General features: G+C 35.8%; 1 protein-coding gene across 10 annotated transcripts in view; it reads right to left on the reverse strand.

Annotated features, from left to right (window-relative positions):
• Positions 1–6,310: 6,310 nt before the first annotated feature.
• The window catches only part of ATRX (ATRX chromatin remodeler), a 245,445-nt gene continuing 231,916 nt past the window's right edge, over positions 6,311–19,839 (reverse strand). For all 10 annotated transcript variants that reach the window (XM_057537602.1, XM_057537600.1, XM_057537595.1 and 7 more), the window contains 5 exons: positions 13,025–13,174; positions 12,048–12,173; positions 11,212–11,307; positions 10,570–10,698; positions 6,311–9,540 (listed from right to left, as the gene is read on the reverse strand). In XM_057537602.1, the coding sequence (XP_057393585.1) occupies positions 9,262–9,540; positions 10,570–10,698; positions 11,212–11,307; positions 12,048–12,173; positions 13,025–13,174 (780 nt within the window). In that variant the 3' untranslated portion in view covers positions 6,311–9,261. The remainder of the gene's footprint in view (positions 9,541–10,569; positions 10,699–11,211; positions 11,308–12,047; positions 12,174–13,024; positions 13,175–19,839) is intronic.

The following is a 19,839-nucleotide window of genomic DNA, read 5'->3' on the forward strand; positions in this document are numbered from 1 at the left end:
GTGGAGCAACTAAGCCCGTGCGCCACAACTACTGAGCCTGCGCTCTAGAGCCCGTGAGCCACAAGTACTGAGCCCACGCACCACAACTACTGAAGCCCGTGTGCCTAGAGCCCGGGCTCCGCAACAAGAGAAGCCCAAGCACCGCAACGGAGAGTAGCCCCTGCTCTCCGCAACTAGAGAAAGCCCGCGCACAGCAACAAAGACCCAACGCAGCCAAAAATAAATAAATAAATTTATAAAAAAAAAAAAAAGAAGTCAGGAAGAGAGAAGGGCGACTAAAGAAGGGGAAGGAGAAAGACAAAGAGACCCGAAGAAAAAGGCAGAGAAACAGACATACATATACATTTAGGGACACAGAAACAGACGTTGATGGTATTGACATTGCCATAATTTTCTCAGGTAATGTATGACCACCAAGACATTCACACATCAATTCATCAAACTATCTCATACTTTTTCTGTGTCAGGTGCTGAGGATATTAAAGTGAGCAAAATAGACAGGGTTCTGCCCTTAAAGAGCTCACATATCTAGCAGGGGAGCAAGACATTAATCAAGTAATCACACAAATAACCATTTGATTAGTTTCTTGTTTCTGTTGTAACAAATCACCACTAATTTAGTGGCTTACAACAACACCTGTTTATTATCTTACAGTTCGGCAGGTAGGATAGAAGTCTGATGCAGGTCTCACTGGGCTAAAATCAAGGTGTTGGCAGAGCTGCGTTCCCTTTTGGAAATTCTAGGTGAGAATTCTTCTCCTTGCCCTTTCTGAGCACCACCAGGGCAAAGGCCACCCACATTCCTTGCCTCGTGACCCTTTCCAACCACCTTCAAAGCCAGCAGCATTGCATCTCTTTGGACCTCCTGTTCCTAGTCACACCTGCCTGTAACTCTACCTCTGCCTCCCTCTTCCACTTTTAAGGACCCTTGTGATTACACTGGGCCCACCAGATAATCCAGGAGACGCTCCCATTTCAAGATCAGTTGATTAGCAACCTTAATTCCTGTAATCTTAATTCTCCTTTGCCAAGTAACTTAACATATTCACAGGTTCTGTGATTAGGAGATGGATATCTTTGGGGGATCATTATTCAGCCTACCACGCCACTTAATTACAATTTGTGTATTCCAGAAACTATTGGCTTAAATGGGGCTTTGACCTTCTGTGCACAAGTACAGAAGCATGGCATTTCCTAGAACTATCCGGAGTTCTATTCTTTGCTGCCTACATGTGTTTGTGTTTGTGTTTGTGTTTGCTGTTTCCTCTGAGATGCCCTTCTCCTCAATCTCTGCATGTCCATATTCTAGCTCTTTTAAGGCCTTGCTTGAATGGTACCTAGACTTTACCAGGTGGAAAAATGAAAAATAAACTTAGTTCAGAATAGTTCTATCTTTAGGATTCTCAGTTGGTGCCTAATTGAACTTGTGAGGAAGGCACTGTATTAAAAATGAGTTCTGATATCTTAAAACAAGTATTTCAAAGTACTCACACTGGATTTTTCAGACACTTCTATTTGGATCACAGAAGGAAATGAAAGGATAAAGCCAAACCCTCTAGGCACCACTGAAGAGACAGAAGGAAGTGCCCTGAAAACAAGCTTGCTCAATGGCAAAAAACAGAATCCTGCCTCTTCCAGTTAGTCATGTGACACTGAGTGAATAATTTAATTATTTTAAACCTATTTCCTCATCTGTAAAACAGGAATTATAAAAGTGACTAGTCATAGTGCCTGACACATAATAGGCATTCAATAAATATTGCCACGCGAGAGAAGATTCAGAGAGGTGAAGTAACTTGTCCAAGTTTATAAAAATAGAACCTGGCTTCCAAATTCTAGCATATTAAGATCATTTTGCTGTCTCTTAGTTCTTTGGAAATATGACTATTCATGATCCTTCTGGCACATCTCTATAACTCAAGAATAGTTAGTTGCCCCTATCCTGACAGATGTCACTACACTAACACAGAACTTTCTGTTTTGTTTCCTTGTGAATACAGCAGCATTTCTCATTTGAAATAGAGGATTTTGAAGTACTTGGTACATCAATCTACCTCATCTGAGGAAGGCTGAATTATTCCATCCTTGGCTCTGAAGGATACTGAGATCCAGAAAGCAGAACAATGCTTCCAGATCCTATTGGCCTAAACTGTGCTGAGTGTGGTGAAAGAAGAAACAAATAAATATCCCATTGTACAGTTATCACACAGGAATTTGTTTCCGTCATCTTGGTTCACATACCCCTCTACTTCCCACAAACAGTTCTCATTTTAAAGTTTAGTTCAGTACCAATTATTCTGAAAATTTGCTTAACGTTGTCTGACAGATTGAAAAAAAATGAATTGGAATACAAGTGTAATAAGAGGCATCTGAACAGAGTGGAATGAGAAGTGGAATAGAGGCTAGAAGACATGGGTGCCCTTGGGCGTCTCTTCCCCTCTCTGGACCTCTGTTTTTCCCAACTATAAAGGGAGAGGGATAGGCTACAGGGTCTCTAAGACCCCTACCATCTTTAGCACTGTATGATTCTATAATTATGGAATTATAAATTATAATTCTAATGTATAATTTATTATAATAAAGTATAATTTATTATAATAAAGTATAATTTATAATTCTATAGTTATAGAATAATTATCCCATAGTTATTCTACAATTATAGAATATTCTATAATTACAATTATAAATTATAATTCTAAATGATAATTTATAAATTATAATTCTATAATTCCCCTACACACACACACACAGAGACACTGAGGTATTAGAATATAAAGGGATGTGTGTGTGGTGAGGTGTGGGGAGATGATAGTTTGGAGAAAGGGAAAAAAATTGCAGGCAGGTACTTCATTGGAGCTTAGCACATACAGTAGAGTGTGCAAGATATGGGAAGAGAGGACGGAAACACTTGCTAATAGAAAAAGAGGTTTACTTTGCTAAGGATAGGGTCCAAGCAAGCCTGTATCACTAAAGCCTTTGAAGGCCAACCTCCATGCTGTATTATTGAAAACCTACCAAGAGCTGGTAATGAACGAACAATACCTCAAATGATTATATTAACCACGTTTCTTTTTCTTGTTTGTTTGGTTTTGTTTTCATTGAAATGTATTCAGCGGGCCAGACACAAGCTTCTACCTGCTTTGCTACTGGCAGGTGGGGACAAGCAGCTACAGAAAAAAAAGATCACTATTTCACTCTTCTATTAGTTTTTGTAGTTTTCTTCACAAGATTTGACTATTATAAAACCTACATCTCAAAAAGTATGCCATATGCGTTGTTACGTAAGAGTCAATATAAACAAATATTGCCTCCTACTCACTATAAACTTTGTCCAGACCAGCCAATTTAAATATCGGCCTAATTTGGGCTTTACAGTTATGAGCAATCAAATGGGAAGTTACCAATTATTTGCTTAAAAGCTGACTTTACAAAAGCGGATTTATATTTACCTTGATGTTTTGTCATGTATAATATATAACCCAATCAGGTGACCAAGCTATAAGAATCAGATCCTTAAACATGCTTTTTCATTTTCTGCAGAGTTCCAGAAGCAGTAAGAAACACAGCTCTGAGAGTGCCCCTGGGCAAAAGATAAAGGAGGTTACAGCTTGTGGAAGTGGTAATTAGAGCCAATTACAACTTGACTTACCTGCTTTGTCATTAAAATGCCTGTCAGACCTCTCATTTTTCTAAGCAGAGGAAAAGAAAAGGTATAGCTTAGTAGGGGAGAGGGTTAGCTAAAGGGAAGGGATTTCTAATTGTTCACAAACTTACTGTGTAACTTTAGACAAACATTGCCTTTTGGCTTCAAACTGTGCTTTGCTCACAGCTAAACCCTAACTCTTGGAGCTGAAAAGGACCTCAAGAAATCACCTGGTCCAGCCTCCTGCCTTCAAGAAAGTAAGGTATTATTATAGTCCCGTTTTCCAAATGAGATATGAAAGGCTCAGATAATTTGACTAGAATATGTCTTCTGCCTCCTAAGTGCCAATAGATTTGATTTTGGTCTTTTAGCTTAACTGTCACGAGGAAAATGTAACTATTCTCCTCACTTTTCTCACAGATATGTTGTACACAGGCTAACACGTAATAAGCACAAAGCACTTTGAAAATAACAAGGGAAGCTTGTAAATATAACATTACCAACTGAGATACTAGCCCTTGGAATGGATGGGTCTCAAGGAAAAGTAACAGGAATGGATTTAGCCCTTTGAAGAGTTACCTTGAAGAAAGATGTAGAATTACACTCGACTTAGTTAAACGGACTAAACTCACTTTCTGCAAATAATGTATACGGGTTAATTAGGAGTAATGAAAAATTGTGAAAGAACAGGAATGCCACTAATGCATTTATCACTATGTTTGAGAGGGTAAACAAAGCATAAGTGAAGTTTCGCATGTAAAATCAGAAATCCTGAACAAAGTGGGCTCCTTGGGGAAGGGTAAAAGGAAATAAGGTTTTTCTTACAATTTAAGAAGTTCACTATCCTATACAAGCTCTGATGACTGTGCCTTTTGTCCTTAAAATTGTCAGTAGTCTGGTCACTGAATGCCTAATTATCCATCTTCCTGTCTGCAATCTTTCTTCACCTAACCATTCAAATTACCCCTGCCCAAATCACTACCTTTACCTGCTACTTTGAACACATCTGCTCCCTCACAAACCCTTGTAATCCTCCGTATTGAGTTACTCATTCAGGATTTCAAGGTCCTCCATCAATCCACTCCTATCTAGTCTGTCTTTCCCGATCCTTCTCTACCTTTGTTCTTTTTCTTTCAATACTACACTTTCTCCTCATATACCTGAAACAAATCCCATCCTTGCATCTGATAAGTCATCTCTCGTCACCTTTCTTGAAAACCAGCACATATTTGATGTGAGAACTATAGGCAGGGGGCTGAGTCTACTTAATAGGTAGAAGTCTCTCAGTAGTCATCTGATATGATTACCCAAAGGAGATTGGAGCCAAGCTCCCCCTCCCTTAACGTGTTTCTATCAGGGAGAAGTGAGGGCATAATGTTCAGGAGCAGAATGTGGAAGAGTGCTGCTGGGTAGAGACTGCTTGGAAAATGTGGCAGTTCTGAGTATTAAAAGAGGAGCTGCTGTAGTTTAGGATTTGTCTCACCCTTTCATTCCTTTAAAGCTTTATCTTTATTGTTTTTAATAAAGGTGTCAATTTATATGCTGCCTTCCTTGTCACACCTCCCTTGGTGAAGGTATGCAGTGGTCGCTATCAGAAAGACAGATCCGTAGAGTTGGGGGAGGAAGAGCGATTTCCATAGTCAGCCAAGTAGGCACAATGGTGTCAGGAAGGTTATTCCAAAGAGAGGGTGGCAGTATATATTGTAAAGAAATTTTATGGTAGTACATACTCTGGGGAGTAAAACTAGGGGCCGCAAGGGCCATTCTCTTACTAGATCCAACATGAGTGATGTGGGCAGTTTGGTTACCTGGCAGATATTGAGCTTAGAAACAGTATATATTTTGGATTTTAAATTTTTATTCACTTCCATATAACAGCATATATAAAATGTTGCACACACAAAAAGCATTTCTGAAACTTGGTAACTCCTTTGAGATTGGCAAAGATTATATACTTTTGAAAAAAAAATCAACGGTGGAAGAATTTTCATCTCTAAGGGTAGATTTGATTTGGAGATAGCCAAAAGTCACTTGAGATTAAGTCTGGTGAACTAAGGTGGGGAATAACCTGAACATAATTTTTAGTGAAATAAGCATGTAAAAGGATGACCTATTTTACTGCTAAAATATCTCACAACATGCCACCCTCAAAGGAAACAATTTTTACTGGGGTATGTAAATAATTGTCTTTAAAGTTTTGTTTAGGGCACAGAAATATGTATCTGATTTTATGATACTAGAGGGAGAATGGGCATAGCTAAAGGAAGACTACAAAATATTCACCTTCTTTGGAGGTCAGGTAACAAGGTTTCCATCAACCTGCTATTGCTCCGGGATAGTAAGCAGCTTTTGTATCAAGTGTGGAGTTGTAGCCCTCCTTGACTTAAATGAGTGACGCAGCAGTTAGGAAGCAGGAAATGGTACTGGATTACACACAGACAACCAAAACTAACACAAACACACATAGACTTCCTGGGATGTAAATTATTTTTGAGGTTTGAGATCTCCTTTTACAGAATTTAGTATATAACAGATTTAAAAACCAAACTTCTTGACCTCCCAATATTAAATAACTAAATGTGCAAAAGAACCACCATTAAATAGCACATAAAAAGCTATACATTTTCTATGAAACAATATGTGCACAGATTTTCAAAGCTGTAAAAATGCAATAAAGAGCACAACACATTTTGGTCACTTTATTAAATGACATTAAATAGTTTAAGTTTCAACTACTAAACAGCACTTTGAATGGTGAAAACACAGATAGTATTATTGTCATACTTGAATGCTTTTCTTTAAAAACACAATTCCAGTCCTTATATATATTACAAAACAGCCTTAAAGGAAGAAGTGACATCTTTTCTACAGTACTTAAGATACTCAATACGGAACTGAAAAGCAGTCTAACAGAAACAAAGGCAAGTCTTCACAGCTGTATGATTTCAGCAGCCAAAGCTGGATGATGGACTGAAACATTACTATACAACTGGGACAAAACATATACAATATCACAATACTAAGCAAAAACGCTTTACACCCAAAGAAATAAAACAGGTTACAAAATGTGGAGAATTTAGCAGGCAAAACTGTATTACAAGCAACATTTTAAATCGTCATTTTTTTAAGCCATTGCAACTATTTAAAACATCTAAAACAAATATAAAAATGAGCCTTTTAGTATCTTATTGATGTGATTTTGTCTTTAAATATTTGTTAAAGCTTGATGTTATACTCAAAGTACATATTATGTGGCTAAAATGTCAAGTGAAGAAGAGTATGCAAAGTGGTCCAAGTTTTATCTCAAACTCTCTTATTTCCCATTCATTCTTCTATGTATTATTCTTTAAACCATAGTTTCATTCATGATGAAAAAGGTTTAGAAGGTTGCCTAAAATTCTGACACCTGTGTCTTTGAGCAAGCAATCAGACCATGATGAATGTTCACAGGTACAGGTCTAGTAAATCAGGTTTAAAGTATTCTGGACTTGTAGAAATACCAACTGATAACAGTTGGCCAAAGTATACTGTCTTCAAATATTTATCTCGTAAATCTTGTCTCTTTCATTTCTTCTAAAGTAAAAACACCCCCCCAAATCAACTGAATAAACTTGATTATATGGCTGGCATAATATCCAAATACATGGAATTCGTTAGTGATAACTCACCACGGGAAGGTGGAGGGTGGATCCACCAAACCTCAAAATTCTATATGACAAACTAAGTACTCCTGGATGTTTACCACTAGTTTTTCATGATCAAAGTGGAAATCTCTTAATCATCCTAACAATTCAAAACAGTTTTAGCTAATGTTAAACTCATTCCTCATTCTAATCCAGTGATACCTAGAGCAAATCCTCCACCCAGCTTTCTCTTTTTTGGAATTCGCTGGCTATTTCCACTACATGTTACGTCACCATCTCAAAAATGGTTTCGCCATGTTGAGCTGACTCTCATAGTCTAACAATCTTTTTCTTTAAGAAACTCAAGCAACCAAATTGTACATGAATAAGCTTATAAGTAATTTTTTTTAACTTATTTATTTATTTTTGGCTGTGTTGGGTGTTCGTTTCTGTGCGAGGGCTTTCTCTAGTTGCGGCAAGCGGGGGCCATTCTTCATCGCGGTGCGTGGGCCTCTCACTATCGCGGCCTCTCCTGCTGCAGAGCACAGGCTCCAGACGCTCAGGCTCAGTAGTTGTGGCTCACGGGCTTAGTTGCTCCGCGGCATGTGGGATCTTCCCAGACCAGGGCCCGAACCCGTGTCCCCTGCACTGGCAGGCAGACTCTCAACCACTGCGCCACCAGGGAAGCCCTATAAGTCATTTTTACAGGCCTGGACTAAGAAAAACGACAATGTAATGACTTTCTAGTAAAACCTTAAAAAAGGGCATTAGAGATGATTAATTTTGATCAGAAAATTGCCTCACAGATCTAAACTAAAAAAAAAAAAGAAAATCGAGCTTTGAAACATAATTTACGTAAGAAAACCTAGTTGGGAAAAAAGAACATACTGATGAGAGAAAAGAAGAAGAGCATAGAAGCCAGTGAACCTTATCTTTAGGAGGAATTATTTCACAATACTGACAGTACTGGGAATTGTTTTAAAGCACATTCCTCATGTGAACTTAAAGTCAGCAATGGTTCTGCCATTTTGATGTTGTTTATAAAACAGGGTGTGAAGCTAACAACCACAACATCATCCTTAACCTCCTAAAATGCTAGAACTTGATTTTGTTAGTCCACATCCCACTGCCAGCAACAGGATGAAGCACTAGCACTGACACCAAGCAGTTAAGAGATGTGCTTTATATTAGTGCCAGGAGAGAGAAAATTCTTGTGTGGAAAATAATCCACAACCCTGAAATTTTACCAGTAATTATTTCAGCACATATAACTGAAAAAAAAAATGGCAGAAAGACTACAGAAGAAAAAGGAATTCTCTTCTTAAGCTGTACTTAAGGCTGTTTATACAATGCTAAGATAACTGCAAGACTCCTCCAAGTTTTAGAGCAGTAGTATTTAAGAATATTGCACACAATTCTGTGTCAAAGATAACCCTTAGTTTCTAATTTTCAGTCACATACATACATGATAAAGCAGGAGCCCAGTTTCAGACTTCAGTCAAAAGAACATTAAAACCATTTCAATCACTTCAATCAAGAAATGGATTAATACATACAAAAGTATTTTATAACTTGAGGAATCAACTCTAAGAACTCAGCTGTGTGTTTTTATATGTAAAGAATGAATATATAAATCTGTATTCTTTCATAAATTCATTCATTTTATGACAATTTTATGGTCACTAAAAGCAGGCATAAAAATTTAGAGAGGAAATCTGTGGAGTTGTTACTGTTATGGAAGGACTTGTTTTCACTGAAAACAATTTGAAAGATCTTCTGTACTCAGTGTGTGTAAGAAGATTCTAGGCAACATCACTGACAAATGTCAGGAAGAAATGGTATGCCCTATTAAAAAAAATTTAAAACTAATATGGAAAATTGCCATTTAAGGGGACCAAACTATTTATACAGTTGAGTTCTGTTAAGTCATTGATTCCTAAAAAAATAAAAGATCTTTCTATGATTTTAGCAATCTTTTAAGCTTTTAGTGCAAAATCACATTGATTTCCCTTGGGAAGGTCCTGGATTTTTGCTTCTCATTGGGGGTGGTGCACGCTGTAATGGTGGTGGCTGCATACCACCAGCCACTGACTGATACATTCCTCTCATATCAATCTGCTGGTAGTTAGAAGGATTCATGATTAAATTTGGAGGCTTTGGCATCATGAGGTGACCCAGTGTTGCTTGTTGATAAGTCATTTGCTGCTGTTGCTGCTGATTGTACTGCTGCTGGAGCCTTCGGTTCATAAGTATTCGCTGAACACAGCTGATTAACTAAAGAGAGAAAAGAGAGCTGTTACAAGTGCATGACCTGTCTCAAAGAGGCAGTATCAAGTTTTGAGTTAAAATCAATTTGTTAAGGGGGTACCATACCAAAAGGAAAACACATTATTGTTATCACCATTACTAATTTGATGGCATTCACAGGACCATTACTGTAGAAACCGGTTAGTAACACCATTTAGGGCTAAATTCTCTTAATGACTTGACTATTGTAGTGCAAGCAGCATTTAGGTTAGTTGCCATAGTAACCCATCCTGCACTGTGATTAGTCTCAAGTATTAGTTACAGCACTTTTTTGTCAAGTCTCCTTTCTTTGTCATTCTTTTGAATATTTCACCTGATGACAGACAAACATTTTTAGTGACAAACACCCAAGGGAAAAGGCACTTGCAGTGGGAATAACTCCTACTTGGAATGGCTCAAATTTCCTAAGATAATTTAAAACCACATAATTCTACAGTGCTTTCTAAGTAAAATTCATGCCACAGAAATTGATTCCCTGGTGTCAAGAGTTGAAATTTCCCAGTGCAAGGCAGATGGCTGGCAAAGACCATGCTAGGAAAGATGATCAAGGATCCTGGAATATGCTAGTCTTTTAAAGAATTGCATAATTTAGTAGGAACCTGTGTCATGTATCATATATAGCTCCACTTTTTATCTCAAATTAAATATATTAAAAAGTATACATATTTGTGGAAGTTGTTTAAAAATAGTAAATGTGGTAAAAAGTCTGGCAAAAATTCCTTTTTAGATGTCCAGAATATACAAAAATAAAATTATATGGAAGAGAGTCTATGTAAACTTCAAGGAGACCCATTTGGGAAGTTGTTGCTCCTTTGCAACAAAAGACATTACCTTTATTTGACATTACTAGGTTTTTGGATAAAGTTTCTCTGGGAATAACCAATGACCATCCATCCGTCCATATGAGGGAATGGTTATTGACACAGATGTCACACAAACCGATTATTATAAATTCAAGGAAGTTAAACATAACCTAGAGATAGTCCAAATTCTTACCATCTGTTGTTTTGTCAATACGTCATTGTAGATTGCTTCTCTTCGTTTAACATCAAGCTCCTGGCTGGCTTGTCTACTTAATGCTAACGCCTGTACCTGGGCGTCCGAGAGATTCATGTTTTCCTTCCACTAAAAGAAAAGTTTCTATTTACTCCTTATTGCAGTAGAATTGAGAAAAAATAATTAAAGTACTTAAAGATATTGAGGATTTTTAAAGTTTTTTTTTTCCTTTTCCTTTACTCTTTTCTAAAGAAGACAATGATGTAAAAGCAGGGTACTAAGTTGACCACTGTTGCACAAGGGTTACCTATGTCTGGAATAAACCTATTTGGATTTAATTCATGCAACTGGTAATTAAAGTACATTTATGTAAACAATGCATACATTTCTATGATTAACTGATTTCCCAATTCTTAGATTTTACATTTCTCTTTTGTGCCAACATCCAGGTAAAACTGAATTATATATAGCTTGGCACTATTATCCAGTTTATTAGTATTTTACTGTTGCAAATCAAGTTATAAGGATTACGCTCTTTTCCCCACGGAAGTAGTGAATCAAACAACAATTAAAAATTAAAACAAATGGTGGGGGGAAGAACACAAACTGCAAGTTGGAATAAACAATTGCCAATTAACTTACTACAGCTGAAATTATATCATCAAGAGGCTGAATCCTCACTGCTGTCACACTGTTTGTTGCTTCCACAACTTTTTCTCTTCCTTGATTAATGAGGTCCTAGAAGAATGCAAGAAATAACTTTATAAGGGCATGTAAAAGTCAGCATAGTTATAAAGTATAGGGATCCTTTCTCTTGCCAAATTATAGCACTTGGTCTTAAAACTCTTTAAATAATTGAAAAGAACAGCAAAATTCAGCATCAATAAAATGGAGTAAAACTCATCAGTGAGGGTCTTGTTAGGAAGATAAAAGTTTGGGTTCTATTGCACCAATATTTTAATAATTTAAATGACTCCATAAGCACATTTTAAAAAGAAAACCACAGATTAAATTATTAAATTATTGGTATATTAAAACCTAGTCCTTCTTATTTAAATCATAACTGATTCTAGTTTTAAATTACTTATTTCATAATACTGTGCATTATCGTATACTTAATGTTGCATCTACACTGCATTAGAATATAAATCAATGTGTGTATTTATCCTGTTTATTCAAAATATTTTATAACTGAAGAAAATGCTATTTCCCTAGCCAGTCAGATGCCCTATTGTTCCTTAATTAAAATTATTCAAACTACATTAATTCAAGGCCTGATGCCCTTGTGCTCTGAACAAACCACATTTTATTATACTATGCTGGTTCAAAAAGGTCAACAAATAAAAGAAAAATTTCTTGGTCTATTCAGAGGTAATCTTTTGGAGAATGTGATATTCCAGCATAGGGAACCTTCAACAACAGGGCACTTGAAATTGCCTTTAATTCAAGTTAAACTACTTTTGTACTTCACAACTTACCTCCAGCTGTTGATTACTCATTGCTGACAGGGCTCCCAAATTGAAAGGAATATAAGGAGTTTGAGAGTTGAAACTGACAGGGGGTAAATTGGTCCCAGTTGGTATGTTGAAACGCATGGTCAGTCCCTAAAAACAAAAAATTATGCACTTTCCACATTGTGATTTAAAACTTGAAATTCTACATCACCTACTGGTTTAGAAAAAAATCCACATTCTCAGATCTAGGAAATTATTAACACTCTTTCACACACAAACAAAACACCCTTTTCACCCGAAACCAAGATCTTCTTACATAGAAAGCTTTAACCCCTAAAGGTGTACCCTTTTTCTGATAATTCCCACAGAATGGGGCAACTCAGAGAATTCTGATGAGACTACTAAAATCACAACGTTAAAGAAGTTTGGTACAATGAGTTAGGAGTTTAAAAAGGATTCAGGCATTAGGATAAGGTTTCCCATATGCTCAGGCATATTGTTGCTCAAGTGGGGGTGGTGTTTAAAACAGATGTGGAACTATTTTAAATAAAGTTGCTGCTGGAGATTGACACTAATGTCTAATAATGGAGTATTTTTGTGTTCTGATAATCAGTCAAAACTTAGATTTCATGGTACACATGCTAAAGCAACATTTACTCCTACCTCCAAACTCTAAGCTCCTATATGTCTGTTACTACTGTGAGGGTGTTGATGGAAGTTAAGTGATGCTAAATATATAGCTTCCCACTAATCTCTCAATTTAGCAAGTGCTAATCAGAAATGAGGTTACTACTCTTTAAGGGGAAAATATTTTCTTCTCTCATCTCCTCCCACTCTATCACCAAAGGTACCGAAAAGCCCATAAACAGACTCTCATACTTGGAGACTCTGTTCCTGAAGATTCACTACATTACTACCTGTTCCAAATGTGACGCTTTTCTTCCCCCATTGTTCTTTTAAATGACTAACATAGAAAAAAAAAAGCATTTCAAATGAACTACCTTCTTCTCTGCTTCATACTCAGCCCAAGCTGCTTTTCTTTCTTCTTCAGTCAACTCTTCTTCTTCTTTGTGGTCCAAAAGAGAATCATGTTCATGATATCCTACAATGTGTTCTTTATGTATCTGAAGAAGTTCTGCAAGTATGGTGTCCTGTTTAGAGGGGTTGAAATAATAATTATTTTCTCCCTCTGGATCGTATCTCCATAGTTCTTTGGTCCACTGTTAGACTAGAAGCTAGAAACTGGCTGCTATACATTTTTCTGATATATATGATAAATTACCTAGAAAACATTCACAATACATGCAACACCAGCCTCTTACGTAAGAATGTTATGTTTATATAGCATGTTTTAGGGGCTCAATTTTTTAATGACTACTTTTCATCTTTCAAGGTTTTTTCCTCCAACTTTTTCTAATTTTTTCATATCATTTTGTTTTGTGCTTTGTTCTGAGTTGATAAAAAAAATGCTAACAGAAATCTGCTTAACTCAGAGATTACACTGAATGAATGACTGTGCTAAAAATCATGGCTACTCCTGTTCATACATGTTTAACAACTTTATTTTCATAATCACTTTAGCTACCAACCACTATACTAACAAAAACCAAATCTAAATTAATCAAAACAGCTACAGAACAGTTTAACTGGAACACACAATCCTTATATTTCAATTGTAAGAAGGTCAAATATAAATTACACTGTAAGGACCCATGGTTCAAATTTAAACTGATATACACCGTTTATCAATTTATTATCATAGTGTCTTTTTTTAAAGTCATAATGTCTTAAGCCAGTCTTTTAAGGTTAAAAAAACTAAAAGCTTAAAAATTGGGATCATTTATATACTCAGTAAGAACACCAAACTCCTGCTCTGTGTGATTATGATTATGAGAGAGACACACACAAATGGAGATTTGGGGGGCAGGGGGTTAAAGTGAACCATGGGTATGTTACTTGCTAATAAAAAATTAAAATATTCACAAGTTGTTTATTAAGAAATAAAAGATGAAAACCTGGATATATAAAAGGCAAATTAATTCACTTTACAAAAGGATTTTCCATAGCTTCTAACAGCAAGTTTCCTTAGAACACACTTTCTAAATTGAGTGTGAACTTAGTGAAAGAACGTAAATAATATTTGACTGGCCAAAGGAAGGTACAGCGAGGTATATAGCACATTAAATTTAAATTTAATCTGCATCTAATAATGCTTAATGCCTCCATAAGTTTAGCATAGACAAAGCCCACACTTGAAAAGAATTTTGTCTTTACATCTTCAACCATACCTAGAGTATAGCGTCCAACACAGGGCAGGGGCTCAAATATTTGTTAAATAACTCAAGATGAAAAATTCAGCTCATGAGGCCCTAAGTTTTTTTCTGTAAAACAGCAAATGCTGACACCAATTCCAAACATTCTGATATTTGGTATCATGTTAACAAACTTTTTATCTTGCTACCTCAATAAATAATCACTTCATAATTTCACGAAAGAAAAGGAACTGATTTTCTTAATGGATACAGCTGTAATTGAGATTTTATAATTCACTTTGAAGGCATGTGCTATTTCTTTTGTTGAAAACATTAAAAGACCATACAAGCAAGAGGGCTCAAGAAAGTCTACTGGTGGAACACATATATGTTAATAAGTTTAGCTCTTTTAAAATGTTAAGAAAACATTTCTCTCCTGCACCAGTGTAGAAGTCTGCCATCAAAGCTGACTTCTCTGGCCTATGACATATAGAACAGGTTTATCATCACTAGATAGATCTCCAAAGTTCAGAGTTACTGACCAGGCAGGCAGGGAGATAGGGCAGTCTGAATTAAATTCTGTTAAAAGATAATGCTTCCTTAGATGTGTTGTCTCCCATGCTTACCCCCCAAGCATGACTCAGGAGAGAGGTATGTAATAAAACCAGATAACACTGACTAATATTTTTAGCAAGTGACCATGCCAAGTACAATTAGGAAAGTCAGCTGTTCTACAAAATACCAAATAAATTACAAGGTAGAAATGTTCTATAGATAGTCCCTAATTTTACTTCTGTCTGACAATAGGTGATGTTCTTAACCATAGTCAAAAATCACTTCATTTCTCTAAGACAGCAACCTAAGGGAAAGACCAGGAGAACTGTGTGCTAGGAACTGAATTTATTTTTCAGCTGTGTGGTTTCTCCGTAATACTGGATAATAACTTAATCTAGTTGTGACTATAAGTTAAACATGGATGAAATATTCTACCATCACATATGTAACAGGACGAGATAAGAATAGCAGGAATAAATGAAATACCCAATTCTTTGGATTTCCAAACACTATGTCAATCAAGTGTAACGTTTATTTCTCAATTATAAATACCACGATCCATACATTAACTACTTTTTATGGTTAGAGAAAAAGCCTTTCCAGAAATGCATGTATGCAATGTGCATACATGCACACACATACACACAAACACACCCATATACACCCTTTTAAAAAGTGTCTGTGATTTCAGGGAGCTTTATCAAGTTAGTCCTTAGCATCCTGTAATTTCAAAGTCCAAACTTATCATCTTGAAATTGGTAGAAACTGATGTCCAGAGAGGCAAAGTAACCTTTTTCCAATCACAGAGCTAAGGACTAGCTGGGACTAGAAGATAAATTTCCTGACTCCTATCCAGTGATCATTCTATCACACTGTAAAGAATGACTGTTTTCTTGAGGTATAGTGCCTCCATTTCCCAGATCTATTCTCTTAAAAAAAGAAAATTCCCTAAAGGATTCCAGGGGAAGGAAAAACTTAAGTAGGTCTATTTTTTCTCACTTTTTAACACTTTTGTTCTTTCTGAAGTTTTTAAAAACAAGTATGTGTTAATTTTTTAATAAAAGAAAATATAAAAACTGAAACAAACACAATTCTTAGACAAAAACTTGTGAAAGGCCAGTTCATGCTTAGCCTGAACCTGACATGAACTATTTTTACCATTTTCATCTTCAGGAGATATTCATTTCAGGAAATCCCATTCTAAAACCTTTAAATATCTTCTCCCCACCAATTCCAGATTTAAGATCTATGCTATCAAGTCAAACATGATTGCCTAATTTTAAGGTCAGATTATGATAGAGGTTCAGTTTCTGCCCGTGCAATAACTTTCATTTTTACCCACAGTCAACTAAAATGTCAACAAGTCAGAGGAAAAGTGCATGTGACTTAGTTTTTTATCATTAAAAAATTTTGGACCCTTTTCCTAAAACATTACCTCCCTGCTAACATCAAGCCAAAAAATCAATCATATTGCTTCTACTGGCTACAGCACTCCCTTCTTTTCAAAGAATTTTTAAAAATTTTAATGGAAACGATGTTAATATCTATTATAAAAACTAGAGATAACTACTGGTAACATTTGTTGTATATCTCTCCACACATTTACACTTAACACACGTGTGTGCACACATTTTCACATAAAAATGGGATTGTACTATATTTAAAACCTACTTTTCTGCCTTAATATCTTTCCATGAACATTATTTTACATTAAATACAAACTTTCATTGTTTTTAATGGCTGCAAGGTGTGTACATTATATAGATACACTTTATCATCTATTTAATTATTCTCTTCAGAGTTTATCAAGACATTTATGCCACTTCTAGTTTTTAATTATTACCAAATCTTCAATGAAATAGGTTAATGGATAAATTTTAGGGACTTCCCTGGTGGCACAGTGGTTAAGAATCTGCCTGCCAATGCAGGGGACACAGGTTCAAGCCCTGGTCCAGGAAGATCCCACATGCCGTGGAGCAACTAAGCCCGTGCGCCACAACTACTGACCCTACGCTCTAGAGCCCACGAACCACAACTACTGAAGCCTGCGCGCCTAGAGCCCGTGCTCCACGACAAGAGAAGCCACCACAGAAAGAAGCCCGTGCATTGCAACGAAGAGTAGCCTCCGCTCACCGCAACTAGAGAAAATCCCGCCACAGCAGCAAAGACCCAATGCAGCCAAAAATAAATTAATTAATTAATTTAAAAAATTTTAATGTATTATTATACGTTCATACAATAATATGCCGACAATACTCAAGGACTCAGACGAGTATGTTTACCACTATCTTCATTTTAACAAAGAAAAGACATTACATAAAAGTTAACTGACTTTTGTAGGAACAAGATTCATTTATACATTTCAGAAGCATGAAAGCAGAAATCTTTCTTTCTTCCAGAGTGTTGTGTAAGACACAAATAACAGAAAGAAGATACAGGATTTCTGATACAAACTGTTTCTACATCTTTCCCATTTAAATTAATTGCAGCATACTGTCAATACAAGAAACATGATGAGATTAAGAGGGCAAAAAAGTATTTGTAACAAGATCTTCAGAATATTTCTTTGGGAAAAAGTTTTGCAAAGTCTAGAGCAAGTTATAAAAGTTATTAAAGAAAAATTTCATCCCAATATACAATATAATCGTGGAGAGGTTTTTTGTTTTATCCCCTTGAAGCATGCATTTATATTAGTTGCTATAGTAACACTATTATTGAAAACAATACTGGAACAGAATCTATAATCACTAGGCCAACAGTCATCAAAATGAGGTTTAAATTACATCCAAATGTGTACCTTTACTTTTCTTTGTCTAAACTTTATTTTTCCTTAAATAAGTGAAAAAGCTTACAAGCTGGGAAAAGCATGGTCTATATTCTAGCTAACAACCTAAATTAGTTTGAGCTTCAAAATGACTAGTTCAATTAATAAAATAAAATTAATGATAAACTACAAGTTTAAGTTAATTTATTTAGAAGTTTAAAGTATTTGGCAAGCTGACAAAAATTTCCGTTTAATTAATTCTGAAATTCAACCTTGAAAATAAAATTTTTAAAAAACAATCAAGACTTTGCCTAGAGCTGGGGGCAGGGGTTTGCCATATTTCAAAATATTTTGCTTGCCATCACTTTGAATTTGAGTTTCATAATATCTGGAAATAAAATGTCACTAGAATACTTAAGTGCCACAGGACCCACTCAAAAAGCTATGAAAAAAATTCCTTTTATTACTTAAATAAGTCTAGATTCTTAATAAAGAAACAATATTCCTGGTCAAAAAAGTTTCTACTTTCAAATTTAAAGCCTCTTTCTTCCCAAACTACACAAGAAAAAAATGCAACATATTTGATAAGTAACTAGAGAGCTATTGAATGAAGTTCACATACCACCTCATATCAGATTTTTAGGTCAAGAGCACATAACCCTTGCCAAAGAGCATTTATAAATATATCCAGATTCTCAAATTGTAGGTATGAATAAGATAGTGATAACTACAGAACTTGTAACTTTCAAGGAAAGAAAAGGCAGGCCTGCCAAACTGACACTGGTGGAGGGTAAAAGCCAGAATCTCCTTTGATAAAAATGTTTTATACTCAATTTAACATTTAAAGAACTAGATACTATATTTAGCATTTAACCTTTAAAAACTGGTGATCCATTACAATTCTTATACATGACATATGCCATTCACTGCGAGGTAAAGAGTGTCACTCTGTATTTTATATGACTGTAGTGACTTTCTAGAGGTTGCAGCTTTCCAAGTAGAGCCTGAATTCAACTCAATTCTTATGCTATACAATCTGGAGTTCACATCATCTCTTTAATTTATTAACACTGTTACATCCTCTAACTCAACCATAGGTGTGCTCTAAAAAATATATGAAAATAAGAGGGAAAGCAGTTATTTAGCAGTTCAAATTACATTTAAAGAAAGAAAACATCAGGGACTTCCCTGGTGGTCCAGTGGCTAAGACTCCACGCTCCCAATGCAGGGGGCCTGGGTTCGATTCCTGGTCAGGGAACTAGATCCTACATGCTGCAACTAGGAGTCCGCATGCTGCAACTAAAGATCCCGTGTGCCACAACTAAGACCCGACCTGGTGCAGCCAAATAAGTAATAAAGTAAATAAATAAATGAATGTTTAAAAAAAAAGTATGATTGATAAAAAGAGAAAGAAAACATTAAAATATAAAATGGTTTAAAAAATGACATAAATAAGGCCACCTAATGATTCTTATATTGACCAAATCTCTCCCACAATTTATATTCCTTGAAGAGTCCAAAGTAATAAATTTGATGTAAAAAGCTCAGTCATGAAAACATTAGTAATTGAAGAGACAGAAGTGAGACATTCACCTACTTAATTCCCCTAAAAGCATCACAGCTTCAATTTTCCACTGTCCCTATTCCTGGAAGTGTTACAAGACATATTTGAACCAGCCAACCTCAGTTACACACTTTAGGATATTAATACACAGATACTGTGGCATTCAAGTACCTATACTAATTCAGAATCACTGTCACTTCAACATATTAGTTATGTCCTCTGAACTCCCCTAAATGAAAATGGAAAAAACTGAAAGGACATATAGCCATGCTTACCATGTTTCTCTTGACAACAATTTTATGTATGACCAGACTGCTTGAAATATAAACATCAGTATAATTTTGTGGGAATCAACTGATTTGATAACAAAAGAAGACCTGTGCCAGCCTTTTGAATTTCAGAGGAAAGTTTACTGGCAGAATTTAAATGAAAGAATATATATATATATATATATATATATATATTAAAATCACAGTGGTTAAAATCACAGGCTCTAGAGTACTGCTCCAACAGTACTCTGGGCAATGATGGAAATGTTGAGTCTGCACTATCCAATATGGTAGCTACTGAGCACTTGAAATGTGACTAGTGTGACTGATGAACTAAAACTTTAATTTAATTTATTTAAATGTAAATAGCCACATGTAGCTAGTGGCTCTTGTACTGAGCAGTGCAGATCTA

Source organism: Balaenoptera acutorostrata, chromosome X (genome assembly GCF_949987535.1).
Source record: "Balaenoptera acutorostrata chromosome X, mBalAcu1.1, whole genome shotgun sequence".
NCBI lineage: Eukaryota > Metazoa > Chordata > Mammalia > Artiodactyla > Balaenopteridae > Balaenoptera > Balaenoptera acutorostrata.